General features: G+C 37.2%; 4 protein-coding genes and 1 long non-coding RNA gene across 7 annotated transcripts; 3 read left to right on the top strand and 2 right to left on the bottom strand.

Annotated features, from left to right (window-relative positions):
• Window positions 1–358: 358 nt before the first annotated feature.
• LOC6639731 (fibrinogen-like protein 1) lies at window positions 359–3089 on the bottom strand. Its single transcript, XM_002062890.4, has 3 exons — window positions 2950–3089; window positions 604–1685; window positions 359–533 (listed from the first exon to the last, which is right to left on the bottom strand). Exons 2-3 carry the CDS (start codon window positions 1656–1658, stop codon window positions 392–394), a joined length of 1197 nt encoding a protein of 398 aa, XP_002062926.2. The 5' UTR covers window positions 1659–1685; window positions 2950–3089; the 3' UTR covers window positions 359–391.
• Window positions 3090–3136: 47 nt separating this feature from the next.
• Window positions 3137–6665, top strand: LOC6639732 (E3 ubiquitin-protein ligase ZNF598). Its single transcript, XM_002062891.4, has 5 exons — window positions 3137–3603; window positions 3667–4376; window positions 4441–5659; window positions 5712–5909; window positions 5982–6665. The coding sequence occupies exons 1-5, from the start codon at window positions 3319–3321 to the stop codon at window positions 6183–6185; spliced, it is 2616 nt and encodes an 871-aa protein (XP_002062927.1). The 5' UTR covers window positions 3137–3318; the 3' UTR covers window positions 6186–6665.
• Window positions 6666–6668: 3 nt separating this feature from the next.
• Window positions 6669–9857, bottom strand: LOC6639733 (RNA polymerase II subunit A C-terminal domain phosphatase). Its single transcript, XM_002062892.4, has 6 exons — window positions 9327–9857; window positions 8830–9266; window positions 8588–8769; window positions 7463–8524; window positions 7177–7395; window positions 6669–7117 (listed from the first exon to the last, which is right to left on the bottom strand). Exons 1-6 carry the CDS (start codon window positions 9774–9776, stop codon window positions 6984–6986), a joined length of 2484 nt encoding a protein of 827 aa, XP_002062928.1. The 5' UTR covers window positions 9777–9857; the 3' UTR covers window positions 6669–6983.
• Window positions 9858–10130: 273 nt separating this feature from the next.
• Window positions 10131–13314, top strand: LOC6639668 (steroidogenic acute regulatory protein-like). Of its 3 annotated transcripts, none has more exons than XM_023181830.2 (12): window positions 10131–10194; window positions 10491–10627; window positions 10695–10843; window positions 10917–11075; window positions 11157–11210; window positions 11272–11404; window positions 11476–11618; window positions 11840–11992; window positions 12056–12160; window positions 12234–12775; window positions 12841–12964; window positions 13031–13314. In XM_023181830.2, the coding sequence occupies exons 2-12, from the start codon at window positions 10525–10527 to the stop codon at window positions 13124–13126; spliced, it is 1761 nt and encodes a 586-aa protein (XP_023037598.1). In that variant the 5' UTR covers window positions 10131–10194; window positions 10491–10524; the 3' UTR covers window positions 13127–13314. The 3 variants fall into 3 exon arrangements, with proteins under 3 accessions (XP_023037598.1, XP_046865933.1, XP_023037599.1); XM_047009977.1 differs by having other exon boundaries at window positions 10132–10194; window positions 10502–10627; XM_023181831.2 differs by lacking the exon at window positions 10131–10194 and having other exon boundaries at window positions 10461–10627; window positions 11479–11618.
• A 3886-nt stretch (window positions 13315–17200) lies between these two features.
• LOC111519818 lies at window positions 17201–18156 on the top strand. The gene is made up of 3 exons (XR_002724492.2): window positions 17201–17271; window positions 17324–17844; window positions 17912–18156. It is a non-coding gene; the product is annotated as an uncharacterized LOC111519818 (long non-coding RNA).
• Window positions 18157–19688: the final 1532 nt, after the last annotated feature.

The following is a 19688-nucleotide window of genomic DNA, read 5'->3' as shown; positions in this document are numbered from 1 at the left end:
TTTATTGACTCCACTTGACGGGCACCTACATTAATGACTCACTCTCTTTCCGTCTGCAGCCACCCCACGAAAGTGCAAGTGACAAGTTTGCCTACTGTCTACCCCACCTTTCTTCTTTTTCTCCTTATACTCCTCCACTTGCACCTAGAATTCATTAATTTTTTCATAAACAACTGAAAGTTTTTTAATTAATTGCCCTAATGATTTGCGTCTGGGGTAACAAATCTACATACATTCATACATATGTATATACTAGCTATATATTATATATACAAAAAATGTAATGAACTGTGACAAAGCAATTACATTAAAAAAAAACAAAGGCATAACATGTTTAAATGGTTTTTTTTTTGTTTGCTTGTTTTACTTGTTTTGGTTTATAGTTTTTAAGTTATTTAATCTCCAATTCCTTTAGACTTTTGGGTCGTATTTGCATTTGTACAGATTTTAAGGACTTAAAACTGTACCATGGTTCCCAATAGATACTTTGGGCACTATCCACTTCCTCTTTAAAATATTTGCCATTAAGATTACTGAAAAAACAACAAATCATTTTATGAATAAAATCTAGCAAATCTACAAATTATACAAAGATAATTATACCTTCTGGAGCAAAAATCGTACCACCAAGCGCCATGATGATGAACCGCACAATTCATATGGATAAATTCATCATTATCTCGATCAAATGTAGAGAACTTCATTTTATCATGCGTTCTCAGGGCATCACTGGCATTGCCTTCGTAATGACCCAGTAGTTGTAGCTCAAATCCCTCTGTCTCGTTGCCAATTAGAAAATTATCATAATGTGCATAGCTCCAGTCGCCATTGAATCTCTTGATTATTATATATAATTCATGGGGTTGCGAATTGGTTAACCAATGCAATTTCTCCAAGCCCAAAAAGAATTCTCGATTTAGTTTACCAAATCCTTTGGCATATTGTTTCCAATTGCGATAGAAATCAATCGAACCATCGAAACGCCTTTGTATAACCGTCCAGCCAGGGCCAGCCGGGGTAAGGCCTTCACAGTGCACCAGAAAGGGCAAATAATTTGGGAGCTGTATCAAATGTATACCCGAAGTTTTGCCGTAGGGTATACATGTGGTCGTTGCTGATTCCCAATCGGCCAATAAATCATCTTTTTTCTCTCGAAATTTTCGTTCCAAATGTATAAGTTTTAATTTTAAATGCTCTATTAAAAGCATATGGGATTCATTGTGTTTTCTTAGTTCACTGAGTGCATGTTGTTTTCGACGCAATCTCGCTTCATAGATTTTTAATTTCAATTCGAGTGATTCGATTTTTACATTCTTATTTTTTAAATTTTTTTCAAATATCACAGTTTGATTTTGGCACACTTCCGTTAAATTCTGAAACCTTTTTAAAATTTCGTTTTCGCCTTGATCCTTGCTTTGAAGTTGATTTATTTCATTTTCTTGATCTTTAATGGTCACGGCATTTTGTACTATTTTACCCATGTACAAATCTAGAAGATCATTTAAATCCTCCTTGGTGATACGTATAGTCTTGTGTTGATCTATATGCACCTCTGTTAACTTCTCAGCAGGTGGCAGAGGTGTAGTTGTTCCATTTACAAAATGTGTAGTATTTCCCATGTTTAAATCAGTTTTATTTTTGGCATCCTTCAGAGGCATCTTGCTGGGTTTCACTTTCGCTAGAGCCTCATATGTCCATGGGATGATTAATAGAATAAAAAATATATTTAAATAATTAGCCATATCCCAAAAGATTATGACACTTTCACAATGAAAACGCGAATGAAATCTATTTCAGGAAGAGGAAACTAGCTTGCTTACAATTCAAAGTTGTCTGGTGATAAGAAATAAAGCTTGAACTTGAATATCAATAAATAGTAGTTTTATCCATTCGGCATAGTACAAGATTAAGTAACTATAACTATATGAAAAATAAAATGTGTATCTCCTGTTTTAGCATAAAATAATGAAAATTATAAAATTGAAAAAAAAAACTTAAATCTAGTTTTGCTTTCGAAAATATAAAATTATAGCATATTAGCAAAATGGGAAAGCTTGAATTTAACAAGACCTAGAATAATTAGCAAATTTCGTTCATTTATACCAATTTAAACCGTTAAATTCGAAAATCAATTGAATATTTTGAAAACTCCCCAAAACAAATGCAAGTGCACTTATAATTTATAATTTTAACCAGATTCACAAAAACTACATTAAAATATAGAATTATGGTTTTTCTATTTTTGTAAGTAATTTTTTGTTCAAAGTTTTTACTTCATTTTTTAGTGTAGGTTTGATTGATTTTTATAGATCCACAAGTCCACCAGAACAGAAATATTTACTTTAATTGATAATAAATTAATAACTTTATTTCCAACATATAGATTCGAATTTTATAAATTCAAAAATTCAAAATATACGGCAAGTAAGGTAAGGTAAGAAAAATTTTCAATTTGTTATTTAGTGTTATTTTACAAATGAAATTATCAAAATCATCAATTTTTTATTTCATTCAACTTAAAAATAAATAAAAAGCAAGAAAAGAGAATTATTTAAAGGTTTATAAGATATTTACATTAAAATAAGTACCTTTTGGTACCTGCAGATTTTCGGCGATGCTAAGAACGAGAAATGATAGAAAAATGTATTTAAAAAGTTTTAAAAGATGTCATGTCAAAAATGTATACTTTTATTTTTTTTAACATTCAATAGTTTTAAGTTAAATTATTCTGTTAAAAAATATTCCTTCAATTTAATAAACCAGAATTACACAACCGCTTACAATTAGGCGAAATTAAGAACGCTTAAAATAGCTGCTTGTTTCATATATTTATATCGGGGTTACTATTATTTGATATTCAACTCCCACTCAACATATTAACTCACAATCTCGTTTTTCTAATATCAATCCTCAATCCTTTCAATCCTTTTATTTCCCGTATTTACTCACTTTTGTAGTTGACTCATGATTTGACAATGGCGAAACCCACCCGCTATTTGAAAATAAAAACAATAGGTCTCCACTCGATAAACGCGATACTTTTGTGAACAATCGAGAATTTTCGATATATTTTTAATCTATCGGAAAGAATCGATTCTTTGCAAATACATCGCTTTTATCGAGTGAACTCCCAGCTCTAGTTTGCCTCGTGTTAAAAAAAGATAAAATATTTTAGGCCTATATTAGCCAAATAACAGAAATTCCAAGGCAGCCAGCATTGAAAACACCTTGAAAATACAAAGGCCAATCCCAATAACAAGTCATCAGCAACCACGGTAACAGATTTGCTTCGTTTTCACGCTCCTTTCGTTTGGAAAAATGAACGCGAAACCAAAAGCCCCAGCCTCGGCCCTGGTCAAGCAACAGTATCACCGACAACGGCTGGGAACAAGACCCTCCAGGGAAGCAGGCGGCATTGGCACTACTCCCACTGCAGCAAGTTCCGAAGGCCCTGATGATAATGCCTGTGTAGTCTGTTTTAAAACTGTAGACATATACTCCATAGGAGATTGTGATCATCCGGTTTGCTATGAATGCTCAACTCGTATGCGGGTGTTGTGCCAGCAAAACGAATGCCCAATTTGCCGTCATGTTTTGGCGAAGGTTAGTCAAATCATCAAGTTTCCTGTGAGCCGTCATACGTTAACCATTACTATTTTACCACAGGTTTTATTTACATTGGAAAAGCTTCCTTATCGCGAACTAGAAGCAGCAAACCGATCCGATTTTTATAGCAAAAAGTATCGCATCGGATTTTGTAGTGCCGAGATCCAGCAAAAATTTTTTCAGCTACTTGATCACCCGTGTCAAAAGTGTGCGGTGCCACCATACAGGACATTCTCGGGGCTCCGTAATCATGTACGCAATGAACACAATTTGTACTATTGCGATTTATGCGTTGAGACGTTAAAAATATTTACATTCGAGCGTCGTTGCTACACCCAAAGCGAACTACATATTCATAACACCAAAGGAGACGCAGATAACAGGTCACATCGAGGCCATCCAATGTGTGAGTACTGTAAAAGCCGCTACGTAGACAGAGACGAATTGTTCCGGCATCTTAGACGGGAGCACTATTTTTGCCACTTTTGTGATGCCGATGGATGCAACGAGTTTTATAACAAATATTCTGACCTGGCTGATCACTTCCGGAGCGAGCACTTTCTCTGCGAAGAGGGCAAATGCGCCACGGAGCAGTTTGTTGGAGCGTTTCGCAATGAAATCGAGTACAAAGCGCATGTGGCAAATGTCCACGGCAAGTCATTAAACAAAATGCAAGCCAAACAAACGCGTACTTTGCAGCTGGAAATTACATTGGGTCGACGAGGTCGTAGTGGACCCATGGAACAAGGCATAGCCAACATGAGATCGCGGTGAGTTAAAAGGATATATAATTCAAAAAATAATTTATTTGATATGAATTGTTAAATATTTTAGCAACGATGAGCAGTTCGACGATTTGCCCTCGACAAGTACATATCATGGGCCAGTTAACATTGATGCAGGCAACGAGGAAGAATTTCCAACTTTGGGTGGAGTTACAGCTGCACCGAACGTTTCGTTGGTAAGGCCGCCGCCACCTTCTATGCGTAATCTAAGCGGCACTTCGGGATTAGCCCGAACTAAAGAGAATTTTCCGGCTCTCGGTGGCGCAACTAATACAGTTTCCGCCGTCAGGGGAGAACATTTTCAACAAAAGCCTGTAGCGGCTGTATTTAAAAAGTCCAATGCAAACAGTTCTACACAAGGTAGTGGTGGTAATACGAATGGTATGTTATTACATGTTTCAAATCGACCAGCCGCCAAAAAAACGGGTGCTGCCACAGAAATGGATTTTCCTGCGCTCCCAGCTGGAAGTAAGAGCAAGAAAAAGGTTACCACAGCTCGTAATCTGGAGGAGGATATGTTGCCCAGTGGTTCGTCACCTTTTACAACAAACGTTTCGGCGAAACATAGAACTCTCGTCGATGATTATGTGTCGGTTGCCAATCCTAGCACGTACCAAAAAATACAAATGGTTCAAAAGGAGGAGTCCGAAGCCAAGGCGCGACAGGAGGCCATGAAAAAAAGCGCGCCCAAGTTAACGGCAGCCGAGTTTCCTACTCTTGGTCCCACCAGCTCAAGCAAAGCTGTTCCTCTGGTTACCGTTCTCAAATCGTCACAAAACAATTGGGCCAAGCCGAATAATGAGAAGAGACAAAGGGAGTTGGAAAATCGAAAGGCCAAAGTTGCGCCTGCTCCGGTGCTGCCTACTTCAACCGGTAAGATAAACAACAATAACTATCAAATCCAACAGCCAGCCAAGAACACTAAGGAAAAGAAAACAAAAGAGAAGAAAAAGAGCACTAACAATAATGAGGAGATTATTACCAAGCCAAAACAAAAGGAGAAAAATAACAACGAACAAAACCCGTCCAACGAAACTCCAAATTTAATTAATGCCAATGGACACTCGACTATTCGTACTCCGCCTGGTCTCGGAGCGTCAGCTTCAGCACTAAAGCCACCGCCTGGTTTTCTATCCAATGTAATGGTTAATTCAGTGGCTAAGTTGCAAAACGATTTGACATTCACCAGTTCCTTAGGCGAGAGTTATAGCATTGTGCCCAGTCCCTATACATACAGCGATCCCCCTGAATCCGATTCCAGAAATCAGGTATGTATCGTCTTCAATTATTTTCCATCTAATAAAAATAAACTTTTTGCAGAAATTAGTGACGCAAATTATGAAGATACTTAAAACGCCTGAGAACTTGGAAAATTTTCGATTGCTGTCGCTAAAATTCCGTGACGGCTCTTGTACAGCCCAGGCTTATTATGAGCACTGTCAAAGTGCTTTATTAGATTCCTTCTCCAATCTTTTTCCGGAACTTTTGGTTATGCTTCCCGATATAAGCAAGCAACAGGTATGGAAACTGTATACCAATAATTTCCAAAACTTCCATTTCTAAGTCTTGAATTTACTTTTTCACTTCCAGGAGCTTTATCTTGTCCATAAGCAACAGTTAAACTCTCTATCGGTATCCCAACGAAAATTACTCACGTGCCTTGAAGTCTGTGGAGTATGTAAACAAATTGTCTTACCCAAGGACTTAGAAAGTCATCAGAAAGTTCACGAGCTCTCCAAGAATTTTCCCAGCTTGAACGCAGGTGGATCCTTTTCCAATGTACAACACGAGTAAAACATAAATCGCAAGCGAGTTGATGGCAATTGCAGTGATGAACAAAATGAAAAAGCTTTAACCATCTGTATTTTGTAATGCATGTGTATATTTATTCTCCTGCTCCTCCGTGTGTTGTATAATTTGAACTCAGATGTGAAGATTGCCTAATTTCATAACTGGGCATATAGTTAGGCAAGCAAAACTTTTTTGATGTGATTTCAAAACAGCTCCATGAATCTTAGAGTGCACAATGATAATACAAGTTTCCAAACTAGATAAAGTGTAAAGCAATCAAAATTAATAGCCCGATTCCGTTTAAATAAATACAAAATTAAAAAAAATAATATGAAATGGTCAAATACAAACGAGCGAGCGGGAAAATGAAACTGAAGACGATATAGGTTAATGCAAACAAAAAAAAACATATAATGTTTTTGTTAATTTGTAAAAACGAATAAACTATTGTGCCGACGATAACGTTTAAATATTCCTTGAAAATACTAAGGAGACAATTTTAACGGAATTTATTCTTGTAGGACATGTACATTTTGCTTAAATTTACATCGTAGAAAATAAATTGAAAAGGAAAAATGTGTGCGATTGATCTTAAATATTACACTAAGACTACAAACTAAACACTAGTACATACACTGTAGTTCTTAGGCATTTTATGTTATACCTGCTCTTTGACATTTTAAACGTAGATTGCGCAACCACTGTTCCTTCTTTTTAATGGAACTTCAAATAGGTCATAATTTAGGGCTTCATTTTGTTAACCTTTTTGAATTTTAGATGACCAAGTCAAAGATGATAATCCTAATCCTCTAAGCCAAGGAATTCACGTTCGAGAGCGGCGCCCATCATATTCCATTCGCCATCGTCCTCGTCTTCCTGATTGTTTTCACTGTTTGAGTCGGATCCCATTTCTAAATCAGAAGGTAACTTCTCACCTGCTTAACAAGAAAAGAGTTGTATGAAAAATAAACGACAAAAAGATTCATTAATTTACCCCGACGAAACTTTGCGCTAGGCATGTCATCGTCATCATCTTCATTGGCGTTGTCATCGTCGTCGTCGTTAGAACTCTTGTCCAACTCTGTTGTCAAGTTACTGCTTGTTGTTCCTATTATAACATCATCGGTGATGCGCGTAAAAAAATCGTGCGCTCGATTAGAGTTGTCGTCTTCCCGTTTTCGCTTAAGCAGCTTTTTGTCCATTGGAGGATTTTCTATTTTGGTAAAAAGCAATAAATATACACTTTTGTTAAAAGTTCCGCGTTTATATTTAAATCTTACCAAAGTTTACAGGTCCCTCGTCACTAGAAGAGTCAGACTCGAAGAAGGTTTCAAATTCCTTATTCATACTCTCAATGTCTGCATTAGTGAATACAAGCAAAGGGTTGAGAGTTTCACGAAAATTCACACCCTGCTCTTCTTGCTGTTTGCTGCTGGATGGCGAGATTTCCGATCGTTCGCTATAGTTAACTACATGCTCGGGACTATGACAATGGGCAGGAGGTTGGCGGCCTTTATTGCGTACTTTGCGATCTAGGGGAAAGAGTTTTTCCTCCACATGCTCCCAGCGTTCGGCACAAGCCCATAACCAGTTGGCATTGACAACTTTAATGTGTTCATCTCTTTTGGCCGCATTTACTTTGTATGTGCCAGCATTGACAGCTACTAAGTGTGTTATATCCTTCCCAATATTAGATTGTACTTCGGCTCCTAGACTTTTGGCTATGAAATACGCCCGCGATTGTTCTAGTTGCATCTGTGTTGGTACCAAACCGGAAAAGACCAGATTTTGACCGCGCAGCACTTCGCAACGTATTTTCGGCACAATGATTTTCAAATCAGGTATTTCTCTGGTCTCATCATAGATTGCGTAAAATCGCTTATGAATATTTCGCAAAATGACCTCCAGATAAAGTAAATAGTCATCTGGATCCTCAATTTCAATTTGATGTTTCTGTCCATCGATGTTGGTAGTCGAGCTGCTACAGGAAGAATCCACAGTTTCAGATTCAACTGGTCTTTTAACATTTATTGATATCGCAGCCATTTCCTCCTTATCGTCAATGACAACAATGTCTTCAATATCGCTAGTCAAAGTTTGCTTAGCTTTTTCTTCATTAAATTCATTGTCTGTGTTTTCAAGTTGACCGTTCAATTTTTTACAAATATTTGTGCAATCCTTGGTATCACTCTGTTTATCCAACTCAAATACATCCACTGATTCGTCTTCGTTCTCTGCCTCATTACCTTTGCTTGTGCTGGATACAGTACTATCAGCAGGTTTGTCGTCATTTTCTTTATTCGTATCCTGCTCTTCCTTCTTTTCTGGGATCTTGTCGATTTCTGTAGAGGCAAATTTATAAAAAACCAACCAACAGCCATCTCATATTTTTTAATTCTTCCCACCTTTGAAGTCGACTCCCTCGCCATCGAGTTCATGTTTGGACAAGCCAGGTGGTGCATTTATGTCTCCTGTATGCTGAAAAAAGTGATAAGGCTTCACTTGGATTAAATTGGAGGCCATATTCCACACGTCTTCACGATCATCAATAATGCAAACCATCGAATCACCATTTGGAAAAAGGGCCCTACAAAAAGTTAAGTTTAAGTTACTTGAAAATTTTAACCGCCATCTTAAAATAATTTACTTTAAGTTATCTGTTTTGCTTGTGGCATTAAAACACTCATCCCGAGACAGAATTCTGTGGGAAAAAAACTTTCCCTCTGGATCAAGAAGTTGAGCGATCATATGTGCATAGTTTCGAGCACCAAATGTGCAAATGTGTAGCTCATACAAATGGGACATGCGATCTAAAAAATCTGCCGTGCCTGGGCGTAGGCGTGTGTGATACCACGGTGATTGTGGGCCATAAAGTTGAAAATGATAGATTCCTTTAATATTATCCGGTACGACATCGTTTGTAGTATGTATGACGGTCTGGTCAAGATCAACAAGCAAAACGAGTTTGCGATCAGCTAGCAGACGTCTTGTATCATCATGACCAAGCTTTTGTGCCAATTTTTGAGTAACCTTTAAATCGGGCATTGTGTGAACAATAGGCACCGAAGCTTCTGATGTCTGACCCTGCAGCGATTGACAGAAAAAGATAGACATCAAATATTTTATAACTTCTCGGGCACTTACATTTTCATTTTGTCGTAGATCAGCTCCACAGTCCGCGCACATGTCCTTGATAACGGTCGTGTGTATACATTCTGTCAATTCCAGCAGAGTATCCCCCTTGAGCACAAGATCCCCTTCTTTACGTAGCCGCTTACGGACCACTCCAGCACGATTTGATTTATATTTTTGTATACCACCTGCCTTTTTTTGGTTCTTTTCGCAGATTTCACCATCGTTAACTTCTTGATAAAGAAATAAAATCTGCGCGGGCGAAACATGTTGACCCTCACGGACGCGCCATTTATTGATTCTTATACACCGTGTGTCCAAAACAATAACAATGCCCCTATGGCTCTTGCCGCTCTCACACCTTTCGGAGCCGGGTCCGTCATGGGGCTGCCCTGACGGATTGGCTTGCAGAGAATTGCTCTGGCCAGTTTGTGAATGCTCTTCCTGTTTTGGTTTGTGCATTTTCTTTACTTAAATTATTGTATTGTTTTTTTGTTTAACTCGGTTGCAAGAATGTGACACTGCAGAAATTAATTTTTTTTTAGCCTTGCATTGACAGCTGATGACACTACGGCGAATATAAAACTCACCTGAAAGTTAACTACAGGTAAAAAGAATAACTATGAGGATATATTTACCACACGATTAAGTTATTTCGGATTTGCGAAATACAGATTTTGCCAATATCTTAAATTATAAAGTTAAATATCGTTTACATTTTACAAAATAATTCAATTCCTCAAACAATCAAAACGTTAATTCACTACAGTGCTTATCGATACTTAAATAATATCGGTATTTTTATTCAACTTCAATGTTGTTGCCGTCACTAAGGCCAGCTGATTCATTTTAACCAAAATATTCGCAAATAAAATAAAATGTAAATAAAATTTCTGAAAGATCGTAATACATGAATATAGACCCTGTGTGTTTATATGGGGTTTTTAAGTAATAAGTGGACAATTAGCACATTACAATCGGGGGTGTCTATCAACCATCCAAAGTGGCAAAATGCTTTGTACCAGTCAAAACAAAGAAACCTAGTACTCCAATTTTGCCTTTCGAACTTTTGAAATGCAATATCCAGCAATAGCGGGGCCCTCCGAGACATAAAATTTTAACATAAATAAATAATATATATAAAAAATAATGTTAAATTAATATTATTAATAAAAGTCCGGTTGCAGTTAAAGCGAAAAATGCACACAAAATGAGCGTCATGGCCCACAATGACTCGGATGAAGTTCGCAGCGCTGCTCATCTAATCTTGTCGAATGCACGAAACAGTTCTGCTATTGCGTTTCATGATATGTGTAAGTAAATTGTAAATTTCGCCTGCTGAAATGTAAAAAATTTGAACAACTTTAATTTCTTTTATAGCGCGACCACATTCCATTAATTTAATTACGGAAGACTTTCTTGCTGGTTATATGCAAGATGGACGCATGTCAGTGGTGCGACGGTTCTTTTGTTTATTTGTTACATTTGACCTGGTGTTTGTATCTTTGCTTTGGTTAATTTGTATAGTGGTAAGGTTTTAGCACCACAAATGAAATTTCAAGTGGATAACAAATAAGGGATTTTTGCATCGTTATCTTACAGATTGATGGCGACAATATATTCCAGGCATTCCACAAGCAGGTCATGCAGTATACTATCTACACATCGCTTTTTGATGTCGTTGCTACAGCTCTTTGTCGATTTATTGTATTAATATTTTTTTACGCCATGTTGTATATTAATCATTGGTCCATTATAGCAGTGAGTTATCTTCCCAAAAAATTTTATTTCTACTATAATATACACTATACTATATACTTGCTATAATTTCTTTTGCCGCAGCTGTCAACGAGCGGATCGTGCCTCTTTCTTATAGCAAAAGTGTTTGTTTTTGATGTAAGAAATATTATTCTATTGATATTGTCATGTTTATACTACATATTTATTTATCCTTTAGTGGGTGCATTCTAAACAACAAGTATTCGATGTGATCCTCGTTATAACTTCATTTATTCTTGCCTGGGGGGAAGCCTGGTTCTTGGATTGTAGGGTCATACCCCAAGAGCGTCATGCCCGCCACTATTTTAGGAGTAAGTATGCACTGCATTTAAAAATTTTACTCTTAAAGTTACTTTCATATCATTACTGTGTATTTTCTAAGCAGCACTTAACACCAACACCAGCAATCGTTCTTTTTTAACACAGCCAGCCATCTTGAGTGTGAATGAGCATCCGCCACCATCAAGTATGTTTTATTCACCATTGGATACGGCCCACCAATCTGATGACGACGAAGAAGAGCAGGTTAGCTTAGCGTTTTTATTTATACATATATGCGCATTTAAAAAAATGTTTTGCATAAAACATTTTTCCATTGTCGTCTGATGATATCTATAAAAGGCAATGCAATGAACAAACCAAGAATTATTTTAAATTTTTTCATGTTAGGGGTATTTTCTAGAAGCACTAGCTTTTGCTGACATATCTTTAGAATATACGTTTTTATTTTATCAAATGTCTTTTAGGACTTCGAGTATCAGCAAATGGGTTTAGATTGCCTACGCAAGGCATTCGAGCTTATCGAAGGCGGCAATTGGAAGGTGGAAAAGGTTACTCATAAGGGAGACACTATACACAGCACTCAACGTGAAAAAATTGGCAAAGTTTATAAATTAACAGTATGTACTTAGTAATAACAGTCATGTTCGTTTAAAATTGAAAGTACTAAATTTCATTTTAAGGCTCGTATTAAATATCCGGCAAAGGAACTAATGGAAGATCTTTTTTATCGAATTGAAGATTGCCCCAAATGGAATCCTGCTCTATTAGAGAGTCGAATAGTACGCGTAAGTTTGTATGCCATTTACTGGTATATTCATGCCCCTTTACTATCTGGATATTTTAATTTTTTTTTATTAGAAAATAAACTCGTACACGGACATTACCTATCAAGTCTCTATTGGAGGTGGAGGCGGCATGGTGAAAAGCAGAGACTTTGTGAATTTACGTGCATGGCGTATGTTTTACAATGGCAAAATTTGCGATGACGACGAAATTTCTAAACTGAGTAGCGAAGATGATGAATTCGATCATGATAGCTTCCTTAATCGTTCTTGTGAAGGCAGTGTCAGCACCGTATCTGATGGTGAATCGCAAGACACACCTGTCCAGGGCAGCGTAGGCAGCTGTCGAGCAAAGTTTACCAGCGGACAATCATCATCAAATGCAGCTGCACAATACGACACACTAAGCAAAAGCCTTGGAGCAAAGAGTTTAGGAACAGCCTTAACGTTTGACGTCGAGCCACCACCATTTGATGAATTTGAAGACGCTAAAGATACAGAGATAAAGACGGACACTACACTGCCCGACGGTGTTGGAAAAACGAAAGACAAAGTATGGGTTAGCGCTGCAATTAGTGTTCAGTATGCTTCTGAGCCACCAACATCAAAATACACAAGGTAATGTAAAGAGTTTGTCGAAATTTACACAGCTGATTTTATAATTAAATTGGAATTTCTTCTAGAGGGGAGAATATTGTTTCAGGCTTTGCCTTTCGAGAAATAATTGGAAAATCAGATAGTTGTATATTGGAATGGGTGCTTTGTCTGGACCTAAAGGGCTATATTCCTCGCTATGTGTTGGATGCCGTGAGTCAAAAGTTTGGTGCCTAATATTAATTCTCAACTAATTGTTTTTTTTTATTGTGTTAATAGGCTCTAACGTCTTCGATGATTGATTATATGACAAACTTGCGCAAGCATGTAACTGAATTAAAAACAAAAGGTAAACGTCGCGCTACAAAGCCGTAGCTATAGAACAATGACTTAGATTTAAGTTTTAAAACCAAATGGTATCTCAAGCGTGTGCTCTAAAATATTGTATCAATGTACGCTAAACAAGATTACAATACATCATATTTTTTGTAATTTAATGCATAATTATCTAAAATGGACTGCGTAAGTATTTGCGTTGGAATAAATATGGATTGTATAATAAATTATTGTACTGCATTTATAAAATTTTGTAAACAAGAAATACATTTATCAACAACATTTATCAGGCTATCAAGATTTTGCGATAATGTATACTAATGTATACTAATTATTTTTTGCTGTTTTATACATGAATGTAGTTTGGTTTTTTATATAGTGTCAACTTGAACAGATTGTTTCAATATATAATGGTTTTTTAAAACTTTTTGCCAAAAAGCTACTGGATTTTATAGCAAAATTTGCATGACGTTTAAAACTAACGTACCACGTTTTTTAAAATTGTCCAATTAAAATATAAGTCTATCAAGGCTTTGCTCTAATATAAGGAGAGCGAATTTGGTAAGTGGGACACTACATTGCTATGTATACCAACTAAACCGATTGAGATATTAAAATAAAATAAATTTATCTTTAAACTTCTTAAATTTATATATATTGCAGCCCATTAAAATGGAAAAAAGCTTGCGTCAAAATTAGAAAAAAATCAAACAAAGTATATTCAAACGAAATGAGTAAATGGGCCAAATTGTTAATTTGTGTCCTAATTTTAAAATGAAGAATAAAAACCAACTGAAACAACTTTAAACTATTGAATAGCCCTCTCCTCTGTTTTTTATCAATTCCAATATACGAGCTGCAATTTAATTAAGCGTGTTTTGGAGCATTTGGATATCCAATTTGCTCGATTGTTGCAAAATTTCTTCTTATAAGCCCTTTAAGTTAGCAAATTGCTTTCCGTGGGCATAAAGCGGTTGAATCAAGATGCCTTAAAGAATTTTTTATCGGATTTGGGTCTAGTCTGCTTGTTGACCAGTCTAAAATAAGAATTGGAGAGACTTTCAAATAAGCGTATTTTGGAGCATTTGGATATCGAACTTGCCCGATTCTTGCAAAATGGCTTCTTATAAGCCCTTTAAATTTGCAAATTGCTTTCCGTGGGCATAAAGCCGTTGAATCAAGATGGCTAAAAGAGTTTTTTTATCGCATTTGGGTCTAGTCTGCTTGTTGACCAGTCTAAAATAAGAATTGGAGAGACTTTCAAATAAGCGTGTTTTGGAGCATTTGGATATCGAACTTGCCCGATTCTTGCAAAATGGCTTCTTATAAGCCCTTTAAATTTGCAAATTGCTTTTCGTGGGCATAAAGCCGTTGAATCAAGATGGCTAAAAGAATTTTTATCGAATTTGGGTCTAGTCCGCTTCTTTCTAGTTCTAGTCTAAAATAAGAAAAAGTATGTATCCTGTCCAAATGGCACAAAAACGATTTTGGACAACTCAATATAGTTTTGTGCATTTATTTTATGCTTCATAAAACACTTAAGAGTACATTCAATAAACGGGAATTCCGTTCATATAATCATATACAAACTTCTGGACCCATGAGCTTATTTTGTAGCGCAATATCGAATTTAATAGCGCTACCGCTCGGGTTTTTCTAAGATAAGGCGTTTGATCCGCCTGGCCAAAGTCAGAAAATGAGGCCAATTTATTTGTTCTACCCTTTCACCCTCTTGGTCCAGCAGAGCAGAAATTTTAAATGAGGGCCGTTACATCAGCAGGGGGGGGGCCTTATAATTAACTTATAATTAGCTTAGTTAATAACAATAATATAAGACAGAGAATTAGATTAACATTTTGATTTTAGCGTATTTAGATAAGTTAGCACTTAGTTATTTTTAGTGTAAGTATAAGTAATTTTTTGATTTGTTTTCTTAGCCTGAATAATGAGAATAAAAGAACTTGAGTTAATTGATGTTCGATAGTATCGTGAGATTAAATGCTAAGGGCGCTAAAAATCGTGGCGATGAAATGTAGGGAAAATGAGAAACTGGTTTTACTCCATACTGGGGAAAAAGCAGGGAAACCCAGATTTTGGGTCTGTACAACACTAGTTGTTTACCGACAGAGATGAGTGAGGGGGCCATCGATGTGATATCAAAGAATGGCGGAATATTTGGCTTTAGAAACTAGCATAAGAAATAGTTAGAATTTTAGGATTAGACAATGGGTATTGGGTTAGGTTGCAATAGTGTGTAGGAATTATTTAGCATAAGAAGCATATATTTATAGAGTTATTTGCCCTATGAAGGTTTGTAGAATTAGACGATGGGTATTGGGTTAGGTTGCAATAGTGTGTAGGAATTATTTAGCATAAGAAGCATATATTTATAGAGTTATTTCCCCTATGAAGGTTTGTCTAGAGTTTATAGCTGGTATTATTTAGTATTTTAGCTAAGCAGTTGCCGCATCAGTTGCGAGCAAGGCTGCCTTCTGCTGGAGTAGCCAGACAGATATAACCAGTTGCCGCATCAACTGTCAATTCTCCGCTAGAGAATTACCAGCCAATGTGGCGGGGAGTTAGTTTTATAATGCCAAAAATTTTAGAGCATTTGGCTTTTATTGTATCGGCATTGTAAATTGGCCAAATAATTGTGTAAATGGCCAGAATTGGCTTGAGTCGTTGCGCAAAAATGCACAAAATGTGAGTTCGATTTATTACCGATTGCGTATCGATAAGTCGAGTTGCGGCGGCCATTGCCATAAAGCGTTAGAAAGAGAAAGCGGTATGCGATGCGTGTCATCATCGGCCAAGTGCATCTCTTTTGCAGCTGATAGCGGTCGTCAAGTATAAGTGGCACAAAATTTGGCACTGGCTTGGCCAAGATGGCCAGATTTTGTGCTCTCTTGCTTTGAGTATTCTTGGTAATGGTTAGCTTAAGTAATGGGCCTTTTTTGGCACTGGCTTGGCCAAGATGGCCAGATTTTGTGCTCTCTTGCTTTGAATATTCTTGGTAATGGTTAGCTTAAGTAATGGGCCTTTTTTGGCAGGCGTAGGCATAGAGACAGGTAGCGACATAAGGAAAGGTAGCATAGGGTAGAAATTAGGCTGTTTTTTAGCAGCTCTGGAATTAGAGGCGAGGGGTATTTAGTGAGATAAGCTATGTTGAGATCAGGCATCGTAACGGTTATATTCAAGGGTAAGTTATCAGGGCAAACAAGCATATTATTGACAATATACAATACAATATAACTTATAAACTAGCTTAATTACTAACAATGAATGTATAATGAGGCAATAAAATTTAGAGTTTGGCAAATTTAGATTAAGTTAACGTTTTAGAATTAATTTTAGCACAAGTATAAGTAATTTTTAGAATTTTAGTAAATGCATAAGGTAAGTATTAATTATTGAGGAATGAGGTGGCTGCCTGTGCATGTGGCTAAAAGAAAAAGCGATAGACGGTTGGCATAATGTGCATTGTTGTAAGCTTGCAGCAATGGATGCCTATATTCATGTAAACTATTCCAAGTTCAGTATGACTGTTTACACAATGTGCTTGTGCGTAAGCTGCAGCAATGGCGTCCAAAATTCATGTAGACCAATGGTTGCTATTTATGAAGGCTATTGGATGTTGGCCAATCAGAATTCAGTACACAGCTTCTGGTGGCGACCATTGGTTCATGTGACTGAAAGAGAAAGCGATACACAGTTCACACAATGTGCGTGTGTGTGAGCTTGCAGCAATGGCCGCCGGTAGTGATGTAAACCAATCAAAATTCAGCATGACTGTTTACACAATGTGCGTGTGCGTAAGCTGCAGCAATGGCGTCCAAAATTCATGTAGACCAATGGTTGCTATTTATGTAAGCTATTGGATGTTTTGCCAATCAAAATTCAACCATCTTTTATTGTTTTTCGCCCCCTATCAGGAAGCATATACAATTACAATAAAAACGAGCTTAGAAATAATTTACAATGGCTTAATAATAGTGTGAATGATTAATATATAAGACATAATGTTTGTTGGGTGTTACTGGTAGGCCAAAAAAAATTGTGGGAAATTTACATGGGAAATTTTTTACATGCAAGTAAATAAATGCTTACTGGGTTATACCAAGCGCCATAAAAACAAATAGAGGATCAAGAACAATTTGCAAGCTGCAATAATTATAAAGAATATGGTATTTACAAATATTATTCATTAATAGTGATTAGTATAATTGTTTCCCGCAGGCTACCAGTTCGAATCATATCGATTCATGGCGTAATTGCAGTTGGCAAAATCATTGAGGCAGCGCTCTTATTGGCAGGAAAAGAGTAACATGTGTTGTTTTTTATTTGCCATAGGCAAACATTTCGGCATTAATCGGCTTATTTCTGTCTCTCTTCTCGGATTGGACTATGTGAGGCCCCAGAACAATGTATGCGTGCCCTTCAGCCCCAGTAATGGAGGTTTTGGGCCGTCAGAAGAGCTTGTTTGCCTGTGGAGTGGCAGCACAGTGGGCTAGCAATTGGTGCGCAGCACAGGAGAAGCATCTGTTCCATCTACAGGCTCGTTTGGAGGAAAATAACTAGGAGCGGGAGGGCCAAATCCCTTCGACCGCAATGTAGTGCTCGAGCAGGCATTGCTAGGATGGTAGGTCCATATTGTTTGCCTGCTGGCCAGGCCTGGTACAGGCTGGCTGAAAGCGGGAGGGCCAAGTCCCTTTAACCGCTGTATGGAGATCTTGTCAAGGTCAGCTGGCTGAAAGTGAGTAAGTAAAGAATTAGCAGTTTTTTGCACCTTCATGGGTGGTAATATCTCATTTTTTTTCGTTTCAGCTTCTATGCTATTATCAATCTCATTCAAGAGCAACGTTTTGGAAATAAGGCTTCCCCAAATGGGGATAGCGTATGACTAAATAGGAATTAAGATTTGCTTGAATATTGTCACCTTACAGCGTGTTCTTAAACAGCTGTTTGCTCCGACAAGCCATTTAAGGCGATTATGTGTAGCCTTGGCTTGGCAGCAGAGTTTGGCAATATACTTTTTAATAGAGAGCTTACTATCGATGGTAACCCCTAAATATCGGTAAGACGACTAGTTTTTAATGGGTTTATCGTTGTATTTGACGGTTGCGGCTCTGGCAACAGGAGACACGATCCGTCTAGAGAAGAGGACGAGGACTGTTTTTCCCACATTGACTGTAAAACACCATTTATTAGTTCAGGTTGAGAATTTATGTAGATAGTTTTCGGATTTTCTCATAGCTATTAGAGGGTTTTTATCAGTAGCAATAAAAATGGTGTCATCAGCAAATGTGGAGAGAAGAGTGTCGTGGTTTTTATTGGATGCATAGGAGTCAATCAGCGTTTCATGCTCAATAATGAATTTGGGAATTGGCATATCTGACGAGTAAATGTTGTAGAGCAGGGGCCCCAAGACGCTGCCTTGGGGAATCCCTGCTAGTATTTTCCCGTCTCGAGACATGATGCCGTAATTTCCTCGTACAGCGAATGTACGATCTGAGAGGTAGCTATCCAGAACTTTGAATAAGTTGATTCGAAGTAACTTTATCAACTTAAAAATGTTTTTTAAGATAAAGCGTTTGGAACCGCCTGGCTTCAGTCAGGAACTGAAGCCGCTTCATTTCTGCCCTTTCACCAACAAGGGTATATAGCAGAAGTTTCAAAAAAAGGCCATTACAGCAGCAGGGGGGTCACTAAAAATAATTATAAACTAGCTTATTAACTAACATTGAATAATAAAAAAAGACATTTTTCTTTGTGTTGAGGCAATGCTCAAACTAGCACCAATGGCCGAATGGCCATTGTCTCCTTTATTGTTTTCATTCTAAGACCTTAGAATCTATAACATTTGTGATTATATACAGCAATTTACATAGGTGCTGAGGGCATTAATTACGACAATATTGATTAAGACTAGGCCCAAATGGTCTAGAATTTATATAATAACGAATTAATTGGTAATTTTGAGCCACCTTATCATAGTAACATAGCAAGTAAAAACCGTTTACATAGCTAGGTTTTTGCTGCACTGTAAAAGAGGCAGAAAATTATCCAAAAATTATTTTGCTAACAGCATAAAACAAGAGTGCAAATAAGTTTGCTATGGGAATTAATAAAAAGTTTTTGCAGTGGATTTTTTTTTTTTTTTTTGGATAATATTATGATGAAAAAATGGCATTACAAATTTTTTTTTTTTGTTTTTGTTTTTGAATGAGAGATAAGTGAGTGAGTTGAAATTATTAATTGATGTTAATCGTCAGGAGGCTTCTGCTTCCTGTGCTCATTTGTCCACCAGTTGCGTTTTATTAAACTAGGTGGTTTAATAGATAGTGTGGGAAGGCCAGTCATAGGTGGCCAGACGTCTTTGGCCCCATAAAATGAAGTAGCATTAGGGGGACGAGGGAGTAGCAGCATCATCAGGCCGGCGGCCAGTAAGTGAAGCAGGTGAGAGTGTGGTCGTCTGAAGTCATCCTTAAACAAGGTATACAGTGGTGATGTCATCAGGCGGCTACGCACGTAGAAACTGTGTGGTCGTCGGCAGATACGAGGAACTCCCTCAGACCCTCTATTAATAGTGAGATACGGGTGG

The sequence above is a fragment of the Drosophila willistoni genome (assembly GCF_018902025.1).
Source record: "Drosophila willistoni isolate 14030-0811.24 chromosome 2L unlocalized genomic scaffold, UCI_dwil_1.1 Seg196, whole genome shotgun sequence".
Taxonomy (NCBI): domain Eukaryota; kingdom Metazoa; phylum Arthropoda; class Insecta; order Diptera; family Drosophilidae; genus Drosophila; species Drosophila willistoni.
This window is presented reverse-complemented; position numbering and strand designations above follow the sequence as displayed.